The sequence below is a fragment of the Bombus terrestris genome, chromosome 1 (genome assembly GCF_910591885.1).
Source record: "Bombus terrestris chromosome 1, iyBomTerr1.2, whole genome shotgun sequence".
Lineage (NCBI taxonomy): Eukaryota > Metazoa > Arthropoda > Insecta > Hymenoptera > Apidae > Bombus > Bombus terrestris.
This window is the reverse complement of record NC_063269.1, coordinates 6,385,049-6,405,746: the sequence shown is the minus strand read 5'-3', so window position 1 is coordinate 6,405,746 and position 20,698 is coordinate 6,385,049. Positions and strand designations below refer to the sequence as shown.

Genomic DNA, 20,698 nt, shown 5'->3' with positions numbered 1-20,698 from the left:
AGAAAGATAAAACTATAAAAATCCGATTTTTTGAAACAATATCAGCAAACAAGCTGTCACCGATAAGAATTATATGAGTGGTTTTCATGCGCAATCGTGAATCATCAATCACATTTTTATCGTATTAAAGATAAAAGTTTATTATAAATTTATAATAATACATAACATATAAATATATCTAGTATATAAAAAACAAGTTAAAAAAACAATATATATATAATATATATATAAATACGAGTGCTATGAAAAATACTAATATCAGCTGTTAAGTTTTGATATATATTTGTCATTTTTTCAAGCAAAATGTAAAAAATGTTTGAAACATTTTCAAGTCTCATATGGTTGCAATGACGATGATTAATTGTTCATGGATACACCTTTACCGGTCCATCGTTCTTTCAATTCTACTTTCAGTCCCAGGTCCCTCAAAGCCGCCTTCACGTCACTTTCGATCTTAGAACCGTGTAGTTTAAGGGCACTTGTCAAGACGTCCTCTATACCATGAGTAATAAATTCTGAACATTCTGCCTTATTTCGTACAGACATATTGCGTATAGCCCAAGCAGCTTGTTTCAACAGAGTCACGCTTTTAGGATAAGCTTTCATCGCGTCTACGATTACAAGCGGCGCTCCACAATCGTAAAACACACCAGCGTTTGAGGGACACCTCAGTGTTAATGCGGAAATGCATGCAAGTCCTGCGGTCACTACACACTCAGATTCCTATGATGTGATCAACGTTTTAATACAACGATCTAAACTAATTACTGGACAACGTGTTTCATTAAAAGCAACGTCAGAAAAATGCAAACTTACTCTCATTCTACTTATGGCAGAGACAATCAAAGGGCCACAGCCTGATGTTATAATATGAGATTTTACATCGTCATTTCCAGCTAGGGCTTTCAACAATTTTAAGGCTTGCCAATTTAATTTCTCTGAATCTGGATGATCAATCATAACATCTATGACAAACTTTAGCCCTCCTGCATCTTCTACTTCCTGACAAAATTCGTTCCGCACGATTAGCGCCGCTAAAGTTATCATTAAGTCACCCACGACCCCTTTATCTTTCTTATATCCTATATACAATAAAATACAATGTTAAAACATCATGCACACAATTATTTCTAAACACAGAAACGATTAAATACTATTTACTTGGCAACAACCCAGTAAGGACATTGAGGGCTCCCTTTGCAATAACACTTGCGTGCTCATGAGCTTTTCCATATTCATGTCTAATATCATCATCTAACACCAAGGCTCTAATTACAGCACAAGCATCTCTTAACTCAGGTCCAGACGTATCATCACGAATCAATATTTTTTTAAGCTTGTTAAAGATATCCGCATTAAAAATACCTTGTCTATTAAGCTCATGTTTTATACAACATTCTCTTATCCACCGTAAAAGTAATTGTAATGTTGAGATATCTGGATATCTATCTAAAATCCTAACAAATGGAATAATGTACAGATGAAGAACTATTACCCATTACATCTGATCACAACTAATAATAACTTCTTACTGTATTTGCAAGGCTATCCCCTCATCATTCAACAAGTCTGGATTACCATTCATTAATGAAGTAATAGCTTTCAATGCCGATTTTATGATAGTAGCATTATTAAGACATGCTTTCATTAATTTTATTAAAGTATTATACGCCCCCTTCTTTCCAGCATATATTCTACGTGCAATATCTTTGTCTAATTCATTTCTCAATTTGTCTAATGTAAGATGAACATTATCATAATTCTGATCCTCTATAGCATTATTAATTTGATTCAAAGAAGATACGATTAATTCGCTATCATCATTGAGAATTAAATCTTTAATGATGTTGCTCAAGTCTACACCCTATAAAAATAGAGGTGATAAAAACAACCATGTACTTATGTAACATGTGCTAGATTATTTGAATTCTAGTATTCTTGCACATCATACTCTGAAATGTATAATCAATTCAGTGTAATAAAGATTGATATTTATATGGTAGTTAGCTATTAGTATGAAAAGACATTAATTAATTCCAAACAATATAAAAATAATATAAGTTTGATCTTATTATCGTACAATCACTACCTATGAAACACAATTAACTCAATGGAAAATATGCCTTTAACATAATAGTATAGATGCACTATTTGTTTAAGCTTCAACTACAATTTCAAGAACTTCTATGTATTAAATAACATTAAAATTTTAATTATTCTTCTGAATGACACTTTATACAATTTGCAGTAGACTTCATAACAAATGAACTAGCGCTTTTCACAAATCTCTAAGTTATAAAAACAGAAATAAACAAATCTGAATACCTGAGCTTCGAATTGTTTTACCGCGTCTTCTATAGCTTCTTTAGGAGTCATCGAAAATTGCTCCATATTTTCGTTAACAACTTCATCGTAAGTTTCCTGAGTAATTACGCGAACCATTGCTATACCTTTGTTCACCGTGTCCTGAATCTCTATATTAGGAAATGAATGCTGTCTTGCGAGAGTACGATATGTGTTATCCTTATCCACGTGAGAGCAAAAAGACAAATGTCAATCTGATCGTGTTCTGTAATACATTATACTGAATAATATACCTATCACGATCAGATCGCAGAATGGTGGGGGTAAATCTAGGGACCCTAAGATACTACTTTTGCTTTATTAAAATAAAGTAAAATATTTTAGCTTCGTTAAAATAGAGTAAACTATATTTATTCCATTTACATTATAAAACTGCGTGTTTTACAATAATTTGTTTCGATATTATCTTAATGAAAGAAAGTGGTTAATAATAATTTTATTCAATAATTAATATTAATTAATTTACTATATCTTTGATCAACATTAATTGAAGAAATGATTTTCGAATGTAAACGATGGATTCACCAACATATTAGCAATATAAAAAATATACATATATCAAAATGAGAGTAAATAAAATGAGTGCGTATCTAGCTTAATACATCACAGATATGATTGTGTGTCAGTTTAATACTTTTGGCGCAAGCTTTCAATACTGTGAAATTATATATATGTATATGTATGTATATATTCATTTGCAATCTGCTCATTTTTAACAGAAATAAAATTATTTATGTTTGTTACCAAAACATATTTAAATGATCGACGTAACGGAGGTAAAGAGGATTGAAAATAAATTTGAACCAGTGAGTTTCTCATCCTGGCAAAACGTAAGCAATGATTGATTGCAGCGCCCTCAGCTGCTTGGCCTGGCCTAACCGTGTTCGTACGTGTTACGATCGAGGGAAACAATTCTTTATCACTTACTATTTGATCCTTCCAAGTTTTCTCGTCGATTTGTTGGCAGCCGGAATTGAAAACCTCAAGAATTCGATGTACCGAAGTGTGAAGGTAGTGTTTCTGACGTTTATCGACTACACGATAACTATATTGTCAAGTCTCGTTCTCGCATCCCCACCGATAGCTCCGTTGAGTTTCTTGCCCGTAAGAAGCCTAATCTTTTCCGAATCACTTTCGGGCGTTGTGTTTTTTATTGTGCTAGCAACGGGACGATTTTTACGTGCATCTGAAAAGTGAATGCTTTATGAGAGCTCAAGAAACATTGCTCTTACGATTATTTACTTATCACGCGTGTAAACTTCGCTATGTTCCATTCATCATCAAAGGCGTGCACTATACAATTTTGTACGTATAAAAGTCGCCATGTGATTAAAATGAATTGTGATATTTACAAATTAATTTTTTCAGTGCAACAGAGCAACGAGTTTCATAAAATTATAATATTTCATTGATTATAACTTGGCCACTTTTAAACGCTACGTACTTCATTCACGTCATTCATTGAATAGATATTATGTTTTTCGTATTTTCCTTTTGCACTTTCCATCATAAAAAGTTAATTTGTGTATTCTTTGTAAAGATTATCATAGTATTTTTGATTTAATAGATATTTTAGTATATATTATTTAATGTAATTTTAATGCTTTCACATACTAAAAAATACATTAGTTTATGAAGTGTAGCTATGATATTTTATGAATTTATCTGTAAAGAATTGTGCAAAGAATCTCATAAATATTATTTCTGTTTCAGAAATAGCATTAGGCTTATAGAGGCGATAGTGGATATGACACGGCATGAAATAAATGTTCATTCGAAGGAAGAGGTATATTTGAACTGTGGATCTCCACAAAAGAAATACAAGAAAGAATGATAAAATCATGATACATCACATTGTCATGCATGATTAGTTATCATTGTGTTCATATCAAGTTACTTTGATAAATTTTGCGTGTCCAGAGGAGCCGACACTCAAATTATCATAGTTCATCATTTACATTGCTATACATATATATATATATATACATATATATATTTATCAAACAAGATTTTTAAATATAATTCTATACATACACGTGAGTAGCCTTAAAAAAGAGTTACTGTAAGTTTTTAATAATCCGGGTGCTGTTTGACATATAATCAACAAAAAAATCAAATTTATAAAATGATAAAAATTACTTTTTAAATGATGCTCAAACTGCTACAAATACTTTTAACTAGTGTACATCGATTATTGAATAAGAATCTGTTCTGACACAATTAATGGTATAAATAAAATCAGATAAAAATGTATCAAGTCTAAGAAGAGGATGCACAACGGTCAGAAGAGATTATGTTCTGTGATTATAGTGTTGTGCAAAATTATTTGTGTTTACATACAATGTATGACTGACAAATGAGTTAATTCTAATATATTTTTCCATGGAGAAAATAATATGTTAATGTGATCGTTTCTTAATAAACTTCGGATAACTCTCCGTTTTCGAGGAAAGAGAAACGGCGCTCGTGATTGTGTGAGCGACAGGAGACCTAAGAGCAAGACTTTGTACCGGTATGAAAATTTTTCAGATTTTAAGCTCTTAAATTTATAAAATCGAATGATTAAAACAACGACCGTTTTATTTTCAGACGTTGGAGGTACACGCGAGGAAGTCCTAATGCTGAAAGGAAACTTATCACCGTACTTAGACACTCATAATGAAGAAGAGTTGTCTTATGTAACCCTCAGCAATAGGCCATTCGGTATTTGATAATTTCTAATTGCAATAAGTATAAAGTATTTAAAATATGTACTAATTTGTCATTTTTCTTGCAGTATATGTAGCCGAGTCTTCTAATACAAAATCCAAGAGTAATCACGTCCTCATAGATATATATTTTTTAACCCCTATCCTTTGTAAGCATTGTAAGTATCATAGTACTCTGTGAGCTACATCTTTTTTTACAATTATATTTATTTTTTTACTGATTGTTATAGGTGACGATTATGTTTGGGGCACTGGAAGAGTGGGAGTTAAGTGTAAAGGTGAGTCCTTTTAATATTTTTTACGATAAATATTACTGCAATAGTAATTCAAATTTAAAGGATTACCTTGCAATTCGTTCGTGTCATACGTAGATCCGAAAGAGATTTGTTTACAATTTGATTCGATCGAACAAACACGTTTAAACCCGTAAAAAACCGAAACATTTCGAACCGATGCGCACATTGAATTTCAACTAATGGTCTCGACGAGATTCGCAAGAAAAGCGATTATCGAGATATCGATAATTTTTTGAATGTGATTCGTCAATCATAAGTGGTACCGACCGCGCAAAGAAATTCGCAACATGGTCGTCCTCTTCAAAGACAAATCGCGTGCGCCGATAACGCAGTTCATCGTTGTTTCTTCGATCACCGTCGAGGGCGGCAGCGTAGCATAGTAACACATGCAGTCGCGGTGATTTCAAGTGGCGTACTATCGTGTCCCCCTTCACCTTACCTCGCTTCGTTTCCAGCTCAGCCGGCAGTTTCTTTTCTGAAACTCCACAACCCTCTCCTGTCCCTCTTGTTCCCCACCACTGACGTTTTGCCATCGTACGACTCAGGAACGTATCTACTCTCTACTGAGCTTTGTCCCTATGCCGCTTAAATATATAAAATTTCTTAAATATTCGTCAAACCACCGCCATTATGCTCCTTTGCATTCGATCGATACTATTTAACGACTATTAATAATTCTACTAGCTTTGTCATTTAATATCCTGATTGCAAAGAGAGAAACAGATAGCGTACTATTATCTCCCACCTCCTGCTCTTTGATTATACTCTCTTATTATAACGATTGCATTTTAAAATAACTTTTACTGCTATTTCGGTCCTTGACATCGGAGAATCTCCTGTTCCTGATATTCTTCCCGATACAGATGTGCATCGACTTGGATGAAAATGACATCGAATGAATTTCCGCGATGCGTCATATCCCTCGCGATAAGTCCAGAATTATTTCATGATAATTCGGGCATCTTTGGCGGGCGTGTATGCCGAATATAGACGAGGCTCGCCACGAATACGTGGAAGATACAAAATTAGCGAGCAGAGAGATAGAAGAGCACAGAGGTTTTCTTCGGATCGTTCCTTGCGAGCGTATATTGGCGTATAGGCCAGCCAGCAGCAGATATCATAGGCTGGCAACTGTGCAAACGAAATTACTTACGTTTCATTGGATTTCACGCTCGGAAAAGGAAACTACCGTGCGGCGATCACGTAGCAGACAAGCGTGCGAGGCGAATGCTTTTTCACTCAGTCGCATTAGCACGAAATCGTAGGAAAGAAAGCAGAAATCCGAGATGTAGTTGATGTGATGCGCTCACGTGTAGAATGGTCGTTTTGCACGCTCCTAGGCGGCGTGTTGCTCCTTGTCGTGATCAGGCGAGTATCAACCAGGCCTCCCGTGGTTAATCATTGAAAATCTGTGCATTCGATTACCGGGGTCACCTAACCGCGATGTTCAAGTACTCCTACGTGTTTCTCAGCGCGTTTGTTCCGCGTCCGATATCGACGCTTTTCCTTAGTGGAAACTAGAATAAGAAGAACACACACAGAGAGAGAGACAGAGGGAAAAAGAGGAAAGGAAAAGTCATACCACGATAAGATGGTTTTTTTTTCTTGTCCCTAAGACACGTTTCCGAACGTCTACACCCTTCCATGACCTACGTTCCGCTCGATACGTCCTTGCAACTCCGATTTAGCACGTTGGATTTCACGGACACCTGATGACTGTTCGCTTTTACGATTAGCTGTTTTTTTTTTTTTCTTGGGAACGATTAACCCTGGAATACTATAGCGGGGTTCTGCATTCTTTACTCGTGTTGGATTTGGCTATTTTTAAAAGATAAAAGTCCTTTATCGTTTATATTTTTTTAGTAATTTTGTTGCATTGAGATTTTTATCATGCGTCTGGAATTGTTTGAAACGGTTGTCGTCGTGTTAAGAAAATGCTGTTTTTACATATTTTCATGGTTAGACTATATATAATTCACTCGTATAGCGTTAATTGGATTGTGTATGGATGTAATATGGCAGGGTTAACATTGCTACATTATATTCGATATAAAGTCGTATGTGATTCATAAGCAGACGCGTGTACCGGAGAAAGAGACGAAAATAGAGCATTTCTAAATAACAGATGGAACGATCATCTCAAAGTATAATTTTTTTAATTCAATAGAGAAAAAGGAAACAGGAGTGAAAGTCCGTGCAATCGCATAGTTATGGTAGAAACCAAGCGCGGGAAAAAAGCGTAGACTGGAAAGAAGCGGGATGAAAGAGTCGCATCAAAGTATACTCTCGTATGGTCTGAAATAAGAGGACTGTAGACTGTAGATTATTCAGTTCACAAATATACTTGCATTCTTTATATGAAATGGTAACTTTTTCGTTTTGTCGTTGAAAAGGAACGCGTTCGCTTCAGAGTCACCGAACAAAAATTCAGAGAATCTGACTAAAAAATTCCTTGAAATTCCTCTCTTTCTTCTACTCGAGAAGAAATTTTCGTTGACTTTGGTTGAAAGTTACGCGGGGAACCACCGATCGAGATTTGGCAGCGTTTTCGTGGCTCTCGTGACTTTCGCTTCTCGATTCATAGGAAACTCTGTCAGGAAAATCCACAAGTTCATTTTCACGAAAATAATTCGTGATCGCAATTGGAATTCTTCCGCGTACGCGATCTTTCCCGGTACAGTTCGTTTGCCAAATTGTTGGTGCGCTTCTTAGAAAAACGGGACGCAGATGTATTTTAATTAGTATATAGCGTAATGAGACAATATCGAAATTATTCTATTCATCGACGAGCGTTGTTCAGGTACGTGCCACTTAACGTCCATATCATGGCTTTCTTTGCGCATCGATCTGCTCGTAAAATTAAACTCGTGCGTCATTCGTGATCAACGCTTTCGAAATTCATCGACGTTTAGGACCTGTCTTTTTTTGAGTGGCGCCAGCGGTTGAAATTTTGCGCGCGTAAAAAACGTTTGCCGTCTGATATTTTCGTCGGTGATACTCTTCGACTATGTGTGACGAGCTAGAATAGATTATAAAAATGGAGAATCATCGTCCGGCAGAAAGTAAAGTCTTATCGAAACGAAGATGATACACGCGTTAATGTTAAAGAGGAGTGATGCTTAAGTGCGATTCAACGATGCGTTTCACTTCTCTCGGTCGACAAAGCGGGAGAAAACGATGAGGCACCGAGTTGTTTCGAAGGACAATCGAACGGGGTCAAAAGTCCTTCTGTTGCTACGTGAAACGAACGAAGCCATGGAAACGAGCTCGTCGCGCAAGCGCTTCGCCCTTCCGCCGCTTTCCCCCCTTTTTTCCTCGATTTCCGGCTTCCCCGGTTCGTGTCTCCCTTCCCCTCTGCCCGAGCAGATACACGAGTTTTTCCACTTTTTAACCATACCGAACGACGAATCGACGCGTATCGAAATTTTTCGTTCTCGGCAACGAACCGAACGAAAGAGAATCTTTTCTTGTTGCTCGATGTTTCCGGCGATGCGACGAAAACCTCGCTCTCTCGTGGATTCATGCTGTCGAACCTAGGCGCGTTCGAACGTCCGTGGCTCTTTACTCGTCCAGGTACTTACTTCGACATTCCCTCCTCTAATTTGTATTCGATTCATCTCTGGAGAACGCCCTGCACATTCTTATCGACGAGGGAACATTTAACTTCCGTATTTGTTGCTGGTAAGCCGCGATGCATCGTTTTGCTATGCGGCAAAGATACGAGAGCCTCTCGATAGCGGATGGATCGTCGACGATCTTAATCGACCGCGATCGTCAGACGCGTACGAAAGGGTCAGTGAAAAGTGTCTTTTCTACGTTCGTCGCTCGATGTCGGGCCCGATGATTGTTCCGTAGCCTGTGGCCTTAATTGAATGATTTCGATCCGAACGACCTCGAACCCTCCCTCGCCCGTTCCATTTACACGGCCGATCCGAATGCACTTTGACTGTGAAACGGAAGCCTCTCGCGCCCGCTACAGTTATACTACGAGTATCATCCGGTTAAGTTTAAACGGTCGAGTCTTACGCGTTTACGTAGGGGATCGTCGAAGAGATACACGCGTTTGTCTGGAGGCGTTTCCAGCGATCCTCGTAAATGATCGAGTAAATAATTCGAATAAATAATTATTGGTATCAAAGTGAACGGTTTACGTAGCACGCTATTTATCTGGAATAGCCGAATACACGCGTGGAACCGCTGCATCGAGTCACGTAGAGATTCCTGTATCCTGAAGTTCGTGACGCGTTGTCCAAGAGTCGGGAAACTCGAAAGTGAATTCCATGGTGGGGAAAAGCAGCGGTTGTCGAAGTTACACGTAAGCCAGCGACGCATAACAAGTCCTTCCGTATGTATAGAAGGCGTGCTTTGACTCGGTCTCGAGTGCGCGGATACGTACTGCCTACTTACGTACGTGCACCGGCGCTCGTACACGAGCTTCTCGTATCAGGTCGGTCGATTAAACTAAAATTAACTCGTCCACCTCGAACAGGCGAGTTCCCTCTTTCGGAGCACCTTCGAGCACCATGCGGATCGTTCGTGTCTCGGCGCTTAGCCGCTCTCCGCTCTGTCTTCTTGCCTCTTTCTTTTTCTTCTTGCATTTTGAATTTCAGCCACGCATTTTCTCAATGCATCCATCTCTTTTAACGGACGGCGAAGCTCTTTCTCTCGATGGATTCGCAGCGCAGTCCACCTAAATAATTCTTTGTGTTTTTCTACTCGATCAAGTTTTTCGATCGTGCAACGCGCAGTTACCGGCTTTTTTCTTTCTGCCTGTTGGCGTTGCGCGAGAGAAAGGAGCGGTCGTTGCACGAGCCGGAGTTCGGGCATTTTTGTAGGATTCCCTCGCTAGGAGTTTCTTCGTTCAGCTTTTACGGTTTCGGCGAGAAAACCTTTACTCGACTTCCAGCCGTTTACTCCCCTACCTACCTGGTTCTTCGTGTTCTTTATTTTCGTAGCTCGTCGATCTTTTCTCTCCGCTGAACCTCGCGCGTTCGAGATCGATTTCTTGCCAGATTCGCAGCATCGTTCGCCGTTTTTTCTTTCGTTCACCTCGCGGTTAACCTCGAGTATCGGCGAGTATGCGACACCGGTCACGAACAACGTTATACTTTTCGCTATTCACGTTATGCGAACGGTGCGAGAAAGTCAGGCGGTCGCGCGGCAATTGAAATTGATGGATGAAGGAAACGCGTTGACTCGCCGCTTCTAATAAACGTGGCCGTTGCAATAATTTTCGACCGTAATAAGTTTCGATAGCGCCAGATAGCTCGGGCACACGCCTATCGTTCTTCTTTCGCCGCGGTTCGACCCCCTTTTCGCCCTGCTGACACAATACGATTCATTCATCATCCTTTTGTTCCATTTTTTGATACGCTTCCAGCGGTCTTGGCGCATAACCGATTTACAAAATATACATATTTATGAGCGGAATATTTGTATAGCTGGAAAGAGTCGGCCAGAGTTATTCGAGCAATGTTCCAACTAGACTCGCGGAAGTCGTGGATAAAACTAGAACTCCCTATCTCGTCGTGTTCCTCGAGTTTTTTTACCACGCGATATCGAGATTCAACTGGAATCGTACGTGCGCGCGCGCACGGATACGCTTCCTCCCTCGCTCTTCGCTCTACGCTAAAATTAATGTATTCAAATTGACCACGGGAGAATAAATGGCTCGCTCGGCTTTATCCGATCTTAAAGGATAAACGGAACTGACGCTTCGTAAAATACAAGACGCGTTGTTAGTTCGCAATCGCTAATGAATTGCATCGCGTTCGCTTTCGGTATAACGACGCGTGTTCCCGTTCCATACGGATCGACGTGTCTCTATTTTCTCGTGTAACATGTAAATTACGCGGTAGACAGACGCGCGAGACAGTGGAGGAGACGGAAAACAAGGCGATAGGAAACGATCACGCGTGCTTATTTTCTCTGTAGTACCATTCGTTGCGTGACCATTCCGATTAGGCTACCGACTGTATTTCGGCGACTGTTATATCTACATGTAGCCGTGTACACGTGCACACACACACGGTACCGGGATGCACGCAATGGAGCTGCATTGATTCGCAGATATAGAAGCCCCCAGGCTCAGGGCGGAGGTCATGGGTAATGGAGTGCACCGTCACGTTGCTATGGGAAATTCAGGATTACCGGGGTAAACGATGGAGCCGACACGAGGAGAATAGGACATATTTCGCGAGTTTGCTAGTTTACGGGTGACATGGGTCACTGATGGTTTTCTCGTTGAATTAAAACGCCGGTATTTATGCGGACGGACTCTGCCCCGTGAATTTCGTCTTGCGAGGCAATCTAGACGTTGCGACGATACATCTTCTTGCCCAATATGTTTCCAAGAGATGTTCGCTTGGAATTTCGAAGAAAATCCTCGTGAAAATAATTCCGTTTCGAAAATAGAATCGACGATTTATCTTTCGAGCTTCTCGCAAAGATATATACATATGTACATGCCGAGATGATTAAACCGAAGGACGAGTGCACGCGATTCGCGTTCGCGGATCGAGCACGTACGTTTCCTAGCGGTCACTTTCCGTTCGGCGATTACATTCGTTGCTAATTATTACCGTCCAAGCACCCGCAATTTTGTCGATTACGTACCGCTCTAACGTAACTCGTCTCATTACCGAGAATCTGCTGCCTACGCTTCCTCCTATCTTCCTGTATGTCATTGTTCGCGATTTTTTTAATCGAAACTGAACAATTAAGGAGGGAAAGACCGAAGTTTCTCCTTTTCTCGCTCTCTGTTCTATCGTTTTGACTTCTACTTGAAGACGTTTTCAACGTTATAATGGAAACGTCGGCGTATCCCGACCGAACGTAGAATGTGCGTATAAGAGGAAAAAAAAAAAAGAGAACAACACGACATCAAGCATGAATCCGTTTATACGAATCAATTTACATGGTTAAGTAATCGATGGAATCGACTTGCCATTGCTTTGATCGCTGCTTTTCCCCCAGTGTGCAGCTCTCTGTTGGAATTATTTTGCGCGTTAACTCTTTCGATATGCGCGCGTACGACGACGCGCGAGACGACGAAAGTATCAGCCAGTCAAAGAGCGGAATAAAAAACGAGTTACCGGCACTCTCGTATTATACGGGTGCAGCAGACGGGTGTCTTCGTCACGTTGCCGTATTTAAACATTGACGGAAGCAAAAGGGAGCACGCGTTGCATTATACGAATCGACGCGATCGACCGATTTTATAAGCACGCGAAGCGGCTGTTTCCATCCCTAGCATCTGCCCATATTAAGTCGCTTTGTTTGTATATACCCGTATCGTCGGCCCATCTACTTACTTACGTTGCTGGGGAAAAGTTCGAGTACTCGTCGTCGATGAGATTCGACATCGACGATTCTTTATTATTTATCTTTAATAAATATGCTCTTTATCGTATCGATAAATATTTCTCGAGCCGTCCCAAACAGTCGATAATGCCCCCAGCGAGCCCCCCCGTGTCGGTTCAGTACAATGCCGCGTATTGTTATCGCGATGTCCATTTAAATACTCACAACGACTCGCGACTAATCGAACTAGAGCGCCGTGAAAAAAGTTCTCCATTTTGTTTATATCGCTCGATACCGCGACCATGCACGGTCGCCAAGATAAGATTTGTATGCAGAAAGTGACGACAAAGTTCTCTTTGTAATCGGGTATCGGCGTGTTCGTGTGCGTGTGCACGTGCTAACGCGTGACGATCCATCGCGCGCAAGCTTACGATCCCTTCGACCATCGTTGCTTCGAATCGATCGATCGATCGATCGATCGATCGAACTACCATCGGTACCTACATTAAGGATGCCGCTTTTGTTGGCGATCACGATCTGGGAGGTTGTTCGGGGCGTGTCGTTTAGGCGTTTAGACCATGCGTATAATTCTGTTCTCGGTGCGTTTCCTCCCATCTGGCTAAGCGAGTTTTTGTCGTAGCTTTTATTTCAGCAGCTACGAGACTCGAGCCGCGCATAGTTGAAAGTTATCAAGCAAGGTTCGCGCAATAGAGATATTTAATAACGTGCGTGGAGCGCGCGTGAAAAGCGCGCCGCGCCTCTTTCGACCTGATTTAAAACATACCACCGGCTCGCGCCAAAAGGAAACGCGATTCTTGCCGCAACATCGACAACATCGGATATCTAAGGATTTCTTCGCTCTCACGATGCACACCTACCAACGTGAAATCGAGAATGCCTCTTAAAACGTTCTCTCGCCTCTCGGTCTAATCCACGCTAGGAAAATCTACTGGAACGGAACGCCATATCGTTCATCGTTCTCTTGGATGCACCAGAAATACTTTTTAGTTTTTAAGTTTACCCATTAACATCGTTGCTGCGCAAATCGCACGTCTATCCCGCTTGACGTATCCGTATCTATAGAAGATATTAAATACAACGAAAAGAAAAGAAAAAAAAAATATTTCGTGCGTTTGCGGAACAAAACGAAAACGTTGAAAATAAACGGTAAACCAGAGAAACGATTATGGACCCGTCGATTGAAATTTAATCCCTCTCCCTCGTAGCTGTACAACGAGGAAGGGTCTATCATTTGGCTTTGCGATGGGGAATCGATCGGTCCTTTTGTGCCTAAAATGCAGGGCGAAGGGTTGGTACGGCGTTGGTACTGTGACCTTGAACAGGATACCCGGAGCAGGGCGCCTGCGCGGCCGAATTCGATCATCCCACGTCCGGGGATCCTTGTATCGCACCACCTCTCCCCGCGTGTCCCCTCTTTTACCATGGAAAGTCGCTTTTCACTTTCACGTCCCTTTCTTCCCTTTCAAGTACACGCGCGGCCCTTTCATGTGACTCGAGTAGCGGGAGGCCCTTGGTGCGCGCGAGAGCACGTGCGTACGCACTTGAGCGTATCGCATGCAGCGCTTTCACGATAAGAGCGAGAGTAAAGACTGATCGTAAAGAATGAAATCTTATTCTAGTATCGTCAGCATTGACATTTACGACGCGGGAAAAGGGGACGAGATTTTCGATTCGTCCTCCTTCTCCGCGATTCTCGGGTATAGAAGAAAGAAGAAAGAGTCACGTCTCTCCATCCCCCTCTTTTCACCAAAGGATTTTCGCCCATTGAATTTCCGTGGAAGCGAATAAGTTTATCCTGAGGCCCGATTCGTTTTATCACCGATTTATTTTTACGCGTTCGAGTCGATGGAATTTTTACCTATTCCGGATCTTTGAGTCATCAAACGGAGGATCTACGTCCGACGCGAACGATCGTCGGGAATTGAACGTTTTGCAAACAAGACACGTGGCTTTCAACGGTACACGACATCGGTCCAGCTCGATTTAGTCACGAACGACCGCGCGAATGGTGTCTCTACTTTTTTTTCAAGCGTGACTTTTATATCAGCTATTTAATCGGGATCTTTATTCCATCGTCTGCTTAGAAACTGCAGATATGCTCGCTCCGAGACTTTATCGCAGCTGGTCCTAGATAAGAATAAGCCCGAGTTGACAGACCGATTGTAATTCGATGATAATTTTTAATTAATCGTTCGAACGTATTCCGAACGTACTCTGCGCGCTAAGTCAACGATTACTTTACACTGTAAGAGAGAAGTAAAAAAGAAAGGAGGAAATTAAACGAACGAAGATTAAATTGCGTGGACAATCTTGGTTTTACTTGATAAAGTCGTCAACCTTTGTCACCAACCAGACTGTAGAATTTCGATAATGTTCAGCCCAGCCGTGTATTAGCTTTAGTCGATAATCCAACGGAAAAATCGTGCGCTCGATGGAACGGAGGTCTGTTTCCACTCGAAGTGAAATAAGACGAGATCCCGCGAGCGTGAGAAGCTTGTAAGCCGAGAGTAGAGAATGGTCGAGGAATTTCCACGAAGCCTCTTCGATCGCTCGGCAAGCCCGGGGTCCGGTAGTCGTTATGTACATTGGTGGCTCGCATAAAGGCCACGGAAAGAGCCGAAACGAGACGGAAGGGACCGAAGTGTAACGCCGACGGTCGAGCACGAGCAACCCTCGGCAGGCTGCGACTGCTATGGCTATTGACCGAACTTGGCGGACCGGCCGGTCAGCTGTGCGCCGAGCCGCCGGAGATATTTTCTCTGGCAGGAAATCGTCCGCGTAGATGTATGATTCGCGGCCGGTGGCAACGGCAAAGAAAAGCCTGCCGGAGAGAACGGAGTCGTCGAGTGTGTCGGACGAGATCCGTGGAAAAGTTTGACGCTTCGGCAACGATCGGCGAATGTGGAAAGGCAGAAGAAACCCAGAGAGACGATATCGGACAGCTAGACAGAGAGTCCGTGCCAAATATCGTAGTATGTGACCGGTGATTGGACAAGAAATTCGTGGTGCGACTTAACGCTGTGTGTACTTTGGGAAATCATCAAAGAACACTGACTGATCTCTCGCGACTTTGGCGACCGCGATCGAGTGAAAGCCGAAAACTTGGAAACGTTCTCCTTATGCTTGTGAATGATGGAATGAACTTGTACGGAGTAGGAGGACGTCGGTGTGTCACGAAAAAGAGCAGAAGAAATATAGAGGAGAAAAAGGGGAAGAAGTTGAAGACTTGGCCCGCGGTTGGTAGTCGGCACGTAGACCGGCTGTACTCGGCCAGCAGACGAGAGTGAAACAGAGAAGCGAAAGAGAGCAAGGGAACGAAACGCGAGAGAAAGAAACAATAGTAGCGAGGGTAGAAAAAGAGAGGGCGACGAAAAGAGTGAAGGAACGAACGGTGGTCGGGAAAGAGAAAGAGTATATCGCAGAGGAAAAAGACAGACTTATAGATAGGTGTCGTGCACATACGTGCAGAAAGTGACGTGTGTACCGTCGTCGTGTGTGCAGGTGTGCGCGTGGTGCAGGCTGCCGGTGCAAAAAGTGCAGTGCCCAGTGGACTTTTCCATCTCGTGCGTGCGCTGTTTCTGCGAGTAGGCACGTATATGCCGGTGTTCCGGTGTGGACTGATAGGAGAACGAATAGGACGGTAAGAGAGTTCGATACTATGATTTTCTTATGCCAGAAGCTCGATTAATGAAAGAAAAGTCTCGTTCCAAGTGCATCGTAGATTTTCGCAGTATTGTCGAAATTCGGCTGTGTCATTTTGTAGGAATTGCAAAATCGAGAAGCAAGAATCTTTTAGTATCGATTTAAAAAGCCTACTCGAATCGTTTGTCTCGACAGAACGGTCTATCAAGGAGAAAAGGATATACGTGTGGCGACAAAAGAAACGAGGTAATAAGATCGTCCGTGACGAACTGCTTTACCGACAGACCCGTTGACTCACTGCTGGTAAGGTGGCTCCATAGTGATCTATCGTCGAGGAAGAACGCCAGGCAGACCGAGGAGACGCAGCAGTCGCGGATTACTGGTGGTCGTGATAAGGGCAACCGCGGATGTGTTCCGTTTTGTGATCGACGATTTTTGCGCGGATCGTTTGAATCAACGTCTACTGTTTATTACACAAAGAACGAAGAATATGGAAACGTTGTTAATTGGTTTTATCGTACGGTCGATGACCGACTGTGAGAATTAAAAAAGGAAGAGAAGTCGCCAGATTCTCGCGCAACGTTACGTGTGACTTGGTGAACTCATGAGATTAGCTGAGCACGTTTCTACCATGAACGACTGCTCCTCTGTTCGTCCCTCGCCGCAACTCGAGAACTACTTTGTAACTATATCTAACTCGTCTTGAATTAACGCACGCTATCAAGACGGCAGACAGAAGCCGGTTGTTTTACCGCAATTAACGACGACGATCGAAGGTTACGAAGATCCAGAGCACCAAGAACGTCCTTTTTTCGCGCTCTCTATCTCTCCATCTCGATCTTGAAAAGGCAGTGATCGATATCCCACGAGAGACTAAGAGGTTAGAAGAAGTAACACAAAAAGGGCAACAAAGCAACGAATAAACGTTAACGGGCACGTTTGCTTTGGTAGGCAGAAATAATCGGAGATCGTGGCGCGCGCATGTCGTTCGATCCGCGACCGATTCGATCTAAAGCGTGCGCGAGCAGAAAATCTTGTTCGACCGCATTGGTAAAATAATTCGATCTAATTGACGAAGGGAACCGCTTTAAGGTCATCCGGACTTGCTCCCTCGAATAACCCACGAGGATCTCTCTTCTCTCGTCTATACAGGCTCGCGGGACTACGTTGAAAATCGTTCGGTGTCGTTGCTTGACGAAACCGGTTTCGTTCGGCTCGGCGAATCTCGGCGTTTATACAAAGGTCGTGTGTGCGCGCACGAGAGAGAGTGGTAGGAGTGAGATTTATGGAAAACGAATTTACACGAGGTCACACCCACGGGAGCGACTCTCTCTCTCTCTCTCTCTCTCTCTGTTTTTTTTTATTTTCTCTTCTTTATCTGTGGTGTCCATCTATTTCCACTTGGAGAGTATATTAATAATAAAGGACGAAGTTGAGGAATGCAGCTTGATTCACGTCATTGGATCACGTCGTTGGATCACGTCGACCGAGAAGAAGTTACCCATTGGAAATTCGACGGACCTTTTCTCCCTCCTTTACGCTCTCTATCTCTTTTCATGCTAATAACGAGTGGAATCTTTCCTTCTCAAAGATATCGACGTGTTCGACGATAAGCTAACCATCGAATACGAAACGACACGTTTCTCCGCAGCTGATTGGCAATTAACATTGCGGCGATTGGACAGAGCCGGTTTTCAGCGACGGCTAGAAGAAGCCCTTCGAATAGAACACAGAGAAAATCGAGGATCGCGTGTTATCGTTTGGCCGTGAGAAAAAAGAAGGGACATACCGGCGAATCGACGAATCACGACCTACTCTACTACTACGTCTGTCTCGGACGAATATGCGATCGCTGAATTACTCTCTGTCGCGTCTCTGAAAAAGAAAACGAAAGAAAAGAAGAAAGTGTGCAGCGCAGCACAATCACGGGTACGTTGGTGGCGGCGACATGCGAATGACCTTGAAACGCGACTCGACCGAAACGATCACGTTTTTAACACGCGAGAATCTGACAACGACGACGAGAACGTTACCGTCTCGGAGGACAGTGGAGACAGGAGAGTAAGTAAAGTAAGTAGTTTGTGTGTGTTCCGTGAGACGGAACCGAAAGGCGGAACCTCGAGAGGAAACCTCGCCAGAGGCAGACGAGGCGAACGCGAAGGCGACGATGACGGGCGACTCGCGTCGATCGAGGGAGGCTCAGGACTCGCCGGAAAGTAGCAACTCGAAATCGACAGCCTCAGTGGAAGCGTTTAATAAAACCTAGTCGTGGCTGGAGCTTTGATGATCGTGATCGGCCTCAGCGATGAAGCGGGCGTCGAGTGCATCCGCCGCAGCTGCTGCGACCGCTGCTGCCTCGCAGGTGCAGCCTGCGGTCAGCTTACACGGCAGGATACACGATCTCTTTAGCCCGATAACGACGGCGAGCTACGCGGACAAGGAGGAATACGAGAAGCTCGCCGAAACCAAGTTCAGGACAGACACGACCAAAGTATTGCCCAAGGGAAGCCCGAACGATGACACTAAAGCTAAATCCACGGCCATGTCGCGGCTCTTAGCCGTCGATTCTGACAATTACATGCTTCGCAAAGGCGCCACCTCGGCGAACGCCGCCGTCGCCTCGACGTCCGCCGTCTCCGCGACGATCGTGCCGCCAACCTCGGTACCGAACGCCTCCACCTCGATCGCCCCAAATCTGCAACTACATCCCAGACAGATACAGCCGCCGCGTAATTTTCACGCCAACCTTCTCGCCATTAACAGCAACGGAGCCTACGGTGATCTTCAAAGTACCATTACGATCAGCGCGGCGACGAGTCCCGCCAACTCTACCAAATCTCTGCCCACCAACGAGCCATCGTCACCCCCAGAACCAGTCAGACCTAAAGGAAGTGCCGCGTTGTCCTTGCTCAAACGATACTCCGTTAACCAGCAACAAACCCACTCTGTCAATAATACCACTTCCTCCTCTTGTTCCGCAAATTTCACGAACGTTCCCGTAATCCGAAAACAACAAGTTTTGAAGTCATCGTTGACCGCCTTTGTGGACGAGTTTCGATCCGATCCAACGTCGAAAAGCACGTCGAAGGAATTGCTCGAAAGTTCAGAGGAGTTCGCGCGTCTTTGGCCGAGCGGGCTGTTTCCTTGCGCTAGAACAGCGTCGTTCCATCAATATCTGTGTTCGTGCGAGAATCTTCTGCGGCAACAAAACGGCGAAACGTCGATGAACGGTGTCGCGTACGATCTAGTGACAGAGAATGGCGTCTATTCGAATTCAATCGGTCACGAGGGCTTCGGTGGTGATAGCGGGCAGCGTGTCCTTGACAAGGGCGCTGGAGCCGGCCGTGAGCCGGCTGCTATGCGTAATCTATGCTGTTGCATGTGCGGTTCTCTATGTCCTCCAGAGTGCCATGCGTGCTTCCACGTGGTCTGCTCGGAGCACAGCGGGCAGCACCTCTGCCAATGGAGTAGCAAGGGTCACGCGCTACCGGGCCAGGTTCTCGACAAGGACAAGGTCAGTACGATCTTTTGTTTTCCCGCTTCAACTACATTTCTTTTTTATACTTTTTATCTCTTCTCTCTTTCCTTTCCTTTTGTTGCCAACACGTGACGAATGTCGCTGATAAATCACCGATCGGAGTAAAGTTGCTCTTATCCGTGAACAAACATCACGCTACACGTTCGACCATTTTTTTTTTTGTTGCACGGATGCCTATCGTTTGAAAGAGAAAGTTAAGAAGCAAAGGATGTCGTTCATTTTCGCGCTCAGAGATCGCCGACGTGATTTATTTGGAATTTGAAATTGTTTGGAAACGAATTTAATTACTCGAAAGCTACACGCTTTCGTTAAATGGCTTTTCGTCTACTCGTCGGCAACCAATTCTGTTTACAATCAAAGTTCGTGTATACGATCACGACGACGATTTTCTCTGGTTCTCGTCGCGAGCAAGGTCACGTTCATGATTTAATCGTTCCGTATTCTACTTAAAATAGTGTCGGTTCGGTGTATTTAAGCGACCATGTGTTGTTTCGAGAGAACGGAGGAATGCTTTTGTTCGAGGCTCGCGGTGCACGGTAGCTGAAACGCGCTGGTTTACAAGGAAAATTGTTTATCGTGCTGCTGTTACTCGGAGGTGAACCAACTGGTTCCACGTTTGAATTTATCTCCGTAACTCTGTTTAATTTGCATAAATCGCAGACACATAATCGCCACCGTTTCCGAGCATTCGAGGTCTGCTTTGAACACGCGCTTTCCCCTTTACTCGTCTCCTGTCTGTTCAGAACATGACTTTGTACACAAACACTAGCCGGGTTTCGTTATCAGAGCGAAACCTTCTCGAGATTCGATGGCGTAACGACCTAAAT

The 20,698-nt window shown here is 43.1% G+C and overlaps 2 protein-coding genes across 6 annotated transcripts in view; one reads left to right on the top strand and one right to left on the bottom strand.

Annotated features, from left to right (window-relative positions):
- Positions 1-280: 280 nt before the first annotated feature.
- On the bottom strand, positions 281-2,595 carry LOC100643839 (armadillo repeat-containing protein 6 homolog). Its single transcript, XM_003393143.4, has 5 exons — positions 2,326-2,595; positions 1,533-1,864; positions 1,162-1,457; positions 817-1,082; positions 281-723 (listed from the first exon to the last, which is right to left on the bottom strand). Exons 1-5 carry the CDS (start codon positions 2,440-2,442, stop codon positions 358-360), a joined length of 1,377 nt encoding a protein of 458 aa, XP_003393191.1. The 5' UTR covers positions 2,443-2,595; the 3' UTR covers positions 281-357.
- A 630-nt stretch (positions 2,596-3,225) lies between these two features.
- LOC100643962 (phosphatidylinositol 3-kinase regulatory subunit gamma) overlaps positions 3,226-20,698 on the top strand; it is a 34,165-nt gene continuing 16,692 nt past the window's right edge. For 2 of the 5 annotated variants that reach the window (XM_048405635.1, XM_020864347.2), the window contains exons 1-6: positions 3,226-3,375; positions 4,078-4,876; positions 4,954-5,067; positions 5,141-5,230; positions 5,303-5,350; positions 19,738-19,847. In XM_048405635.1, coding sequence (XP_048261592.1) covers positions 4,983-5,067; positions 5,141-5,230; positions 5,303-5,350; positions 19,738-19,847 — 333 coding nt within the window. In that variant the 5' untranslated portion in view covers positions 3,226-3,375; positions 4,078-4,876; positions 4,954-4,982. Of the gene's footprint in view, positions 3,376-4,077; positions 4,877-4,953; positions 5,068-5,140; positions 5,231-5,302; positions 5,351-13,182; positions 19,848-20,698 lie in introns of those variants that run through there. The other 3 variants (XM_012310223.3, XM_012310233.3, XR_001098863.3) reach the window with 3 other exon arrangements.

What these genes read in the sequence shown, in the direction of transcription:
- LOC100643839 (XM_003393143.4), bottom strand. Translation starts at nt 2,442, where the DNA reads ATGGTTCGCGTAATTACTCAGGAAACTTACGATGAAGTTGTTAACGAA. An exon ending in GGGATAGCCTTGCAAATACA is followed by an intron (nt 1,458 to 1,532) that starts GTAAGAAGTTAT and finishes TCCATTTGTTAG; the next exon opens with GATTTTAGATAGATATCCAG. An exon ending in CCTTACTGGGTTGTTGCCAA is followed by an intron (nt 1,083 to 1,161) that starts GTAAATAGTATT and finishes TATTGTATATAG; the next exon opens with GATATAAGAAAGATAAAGGG.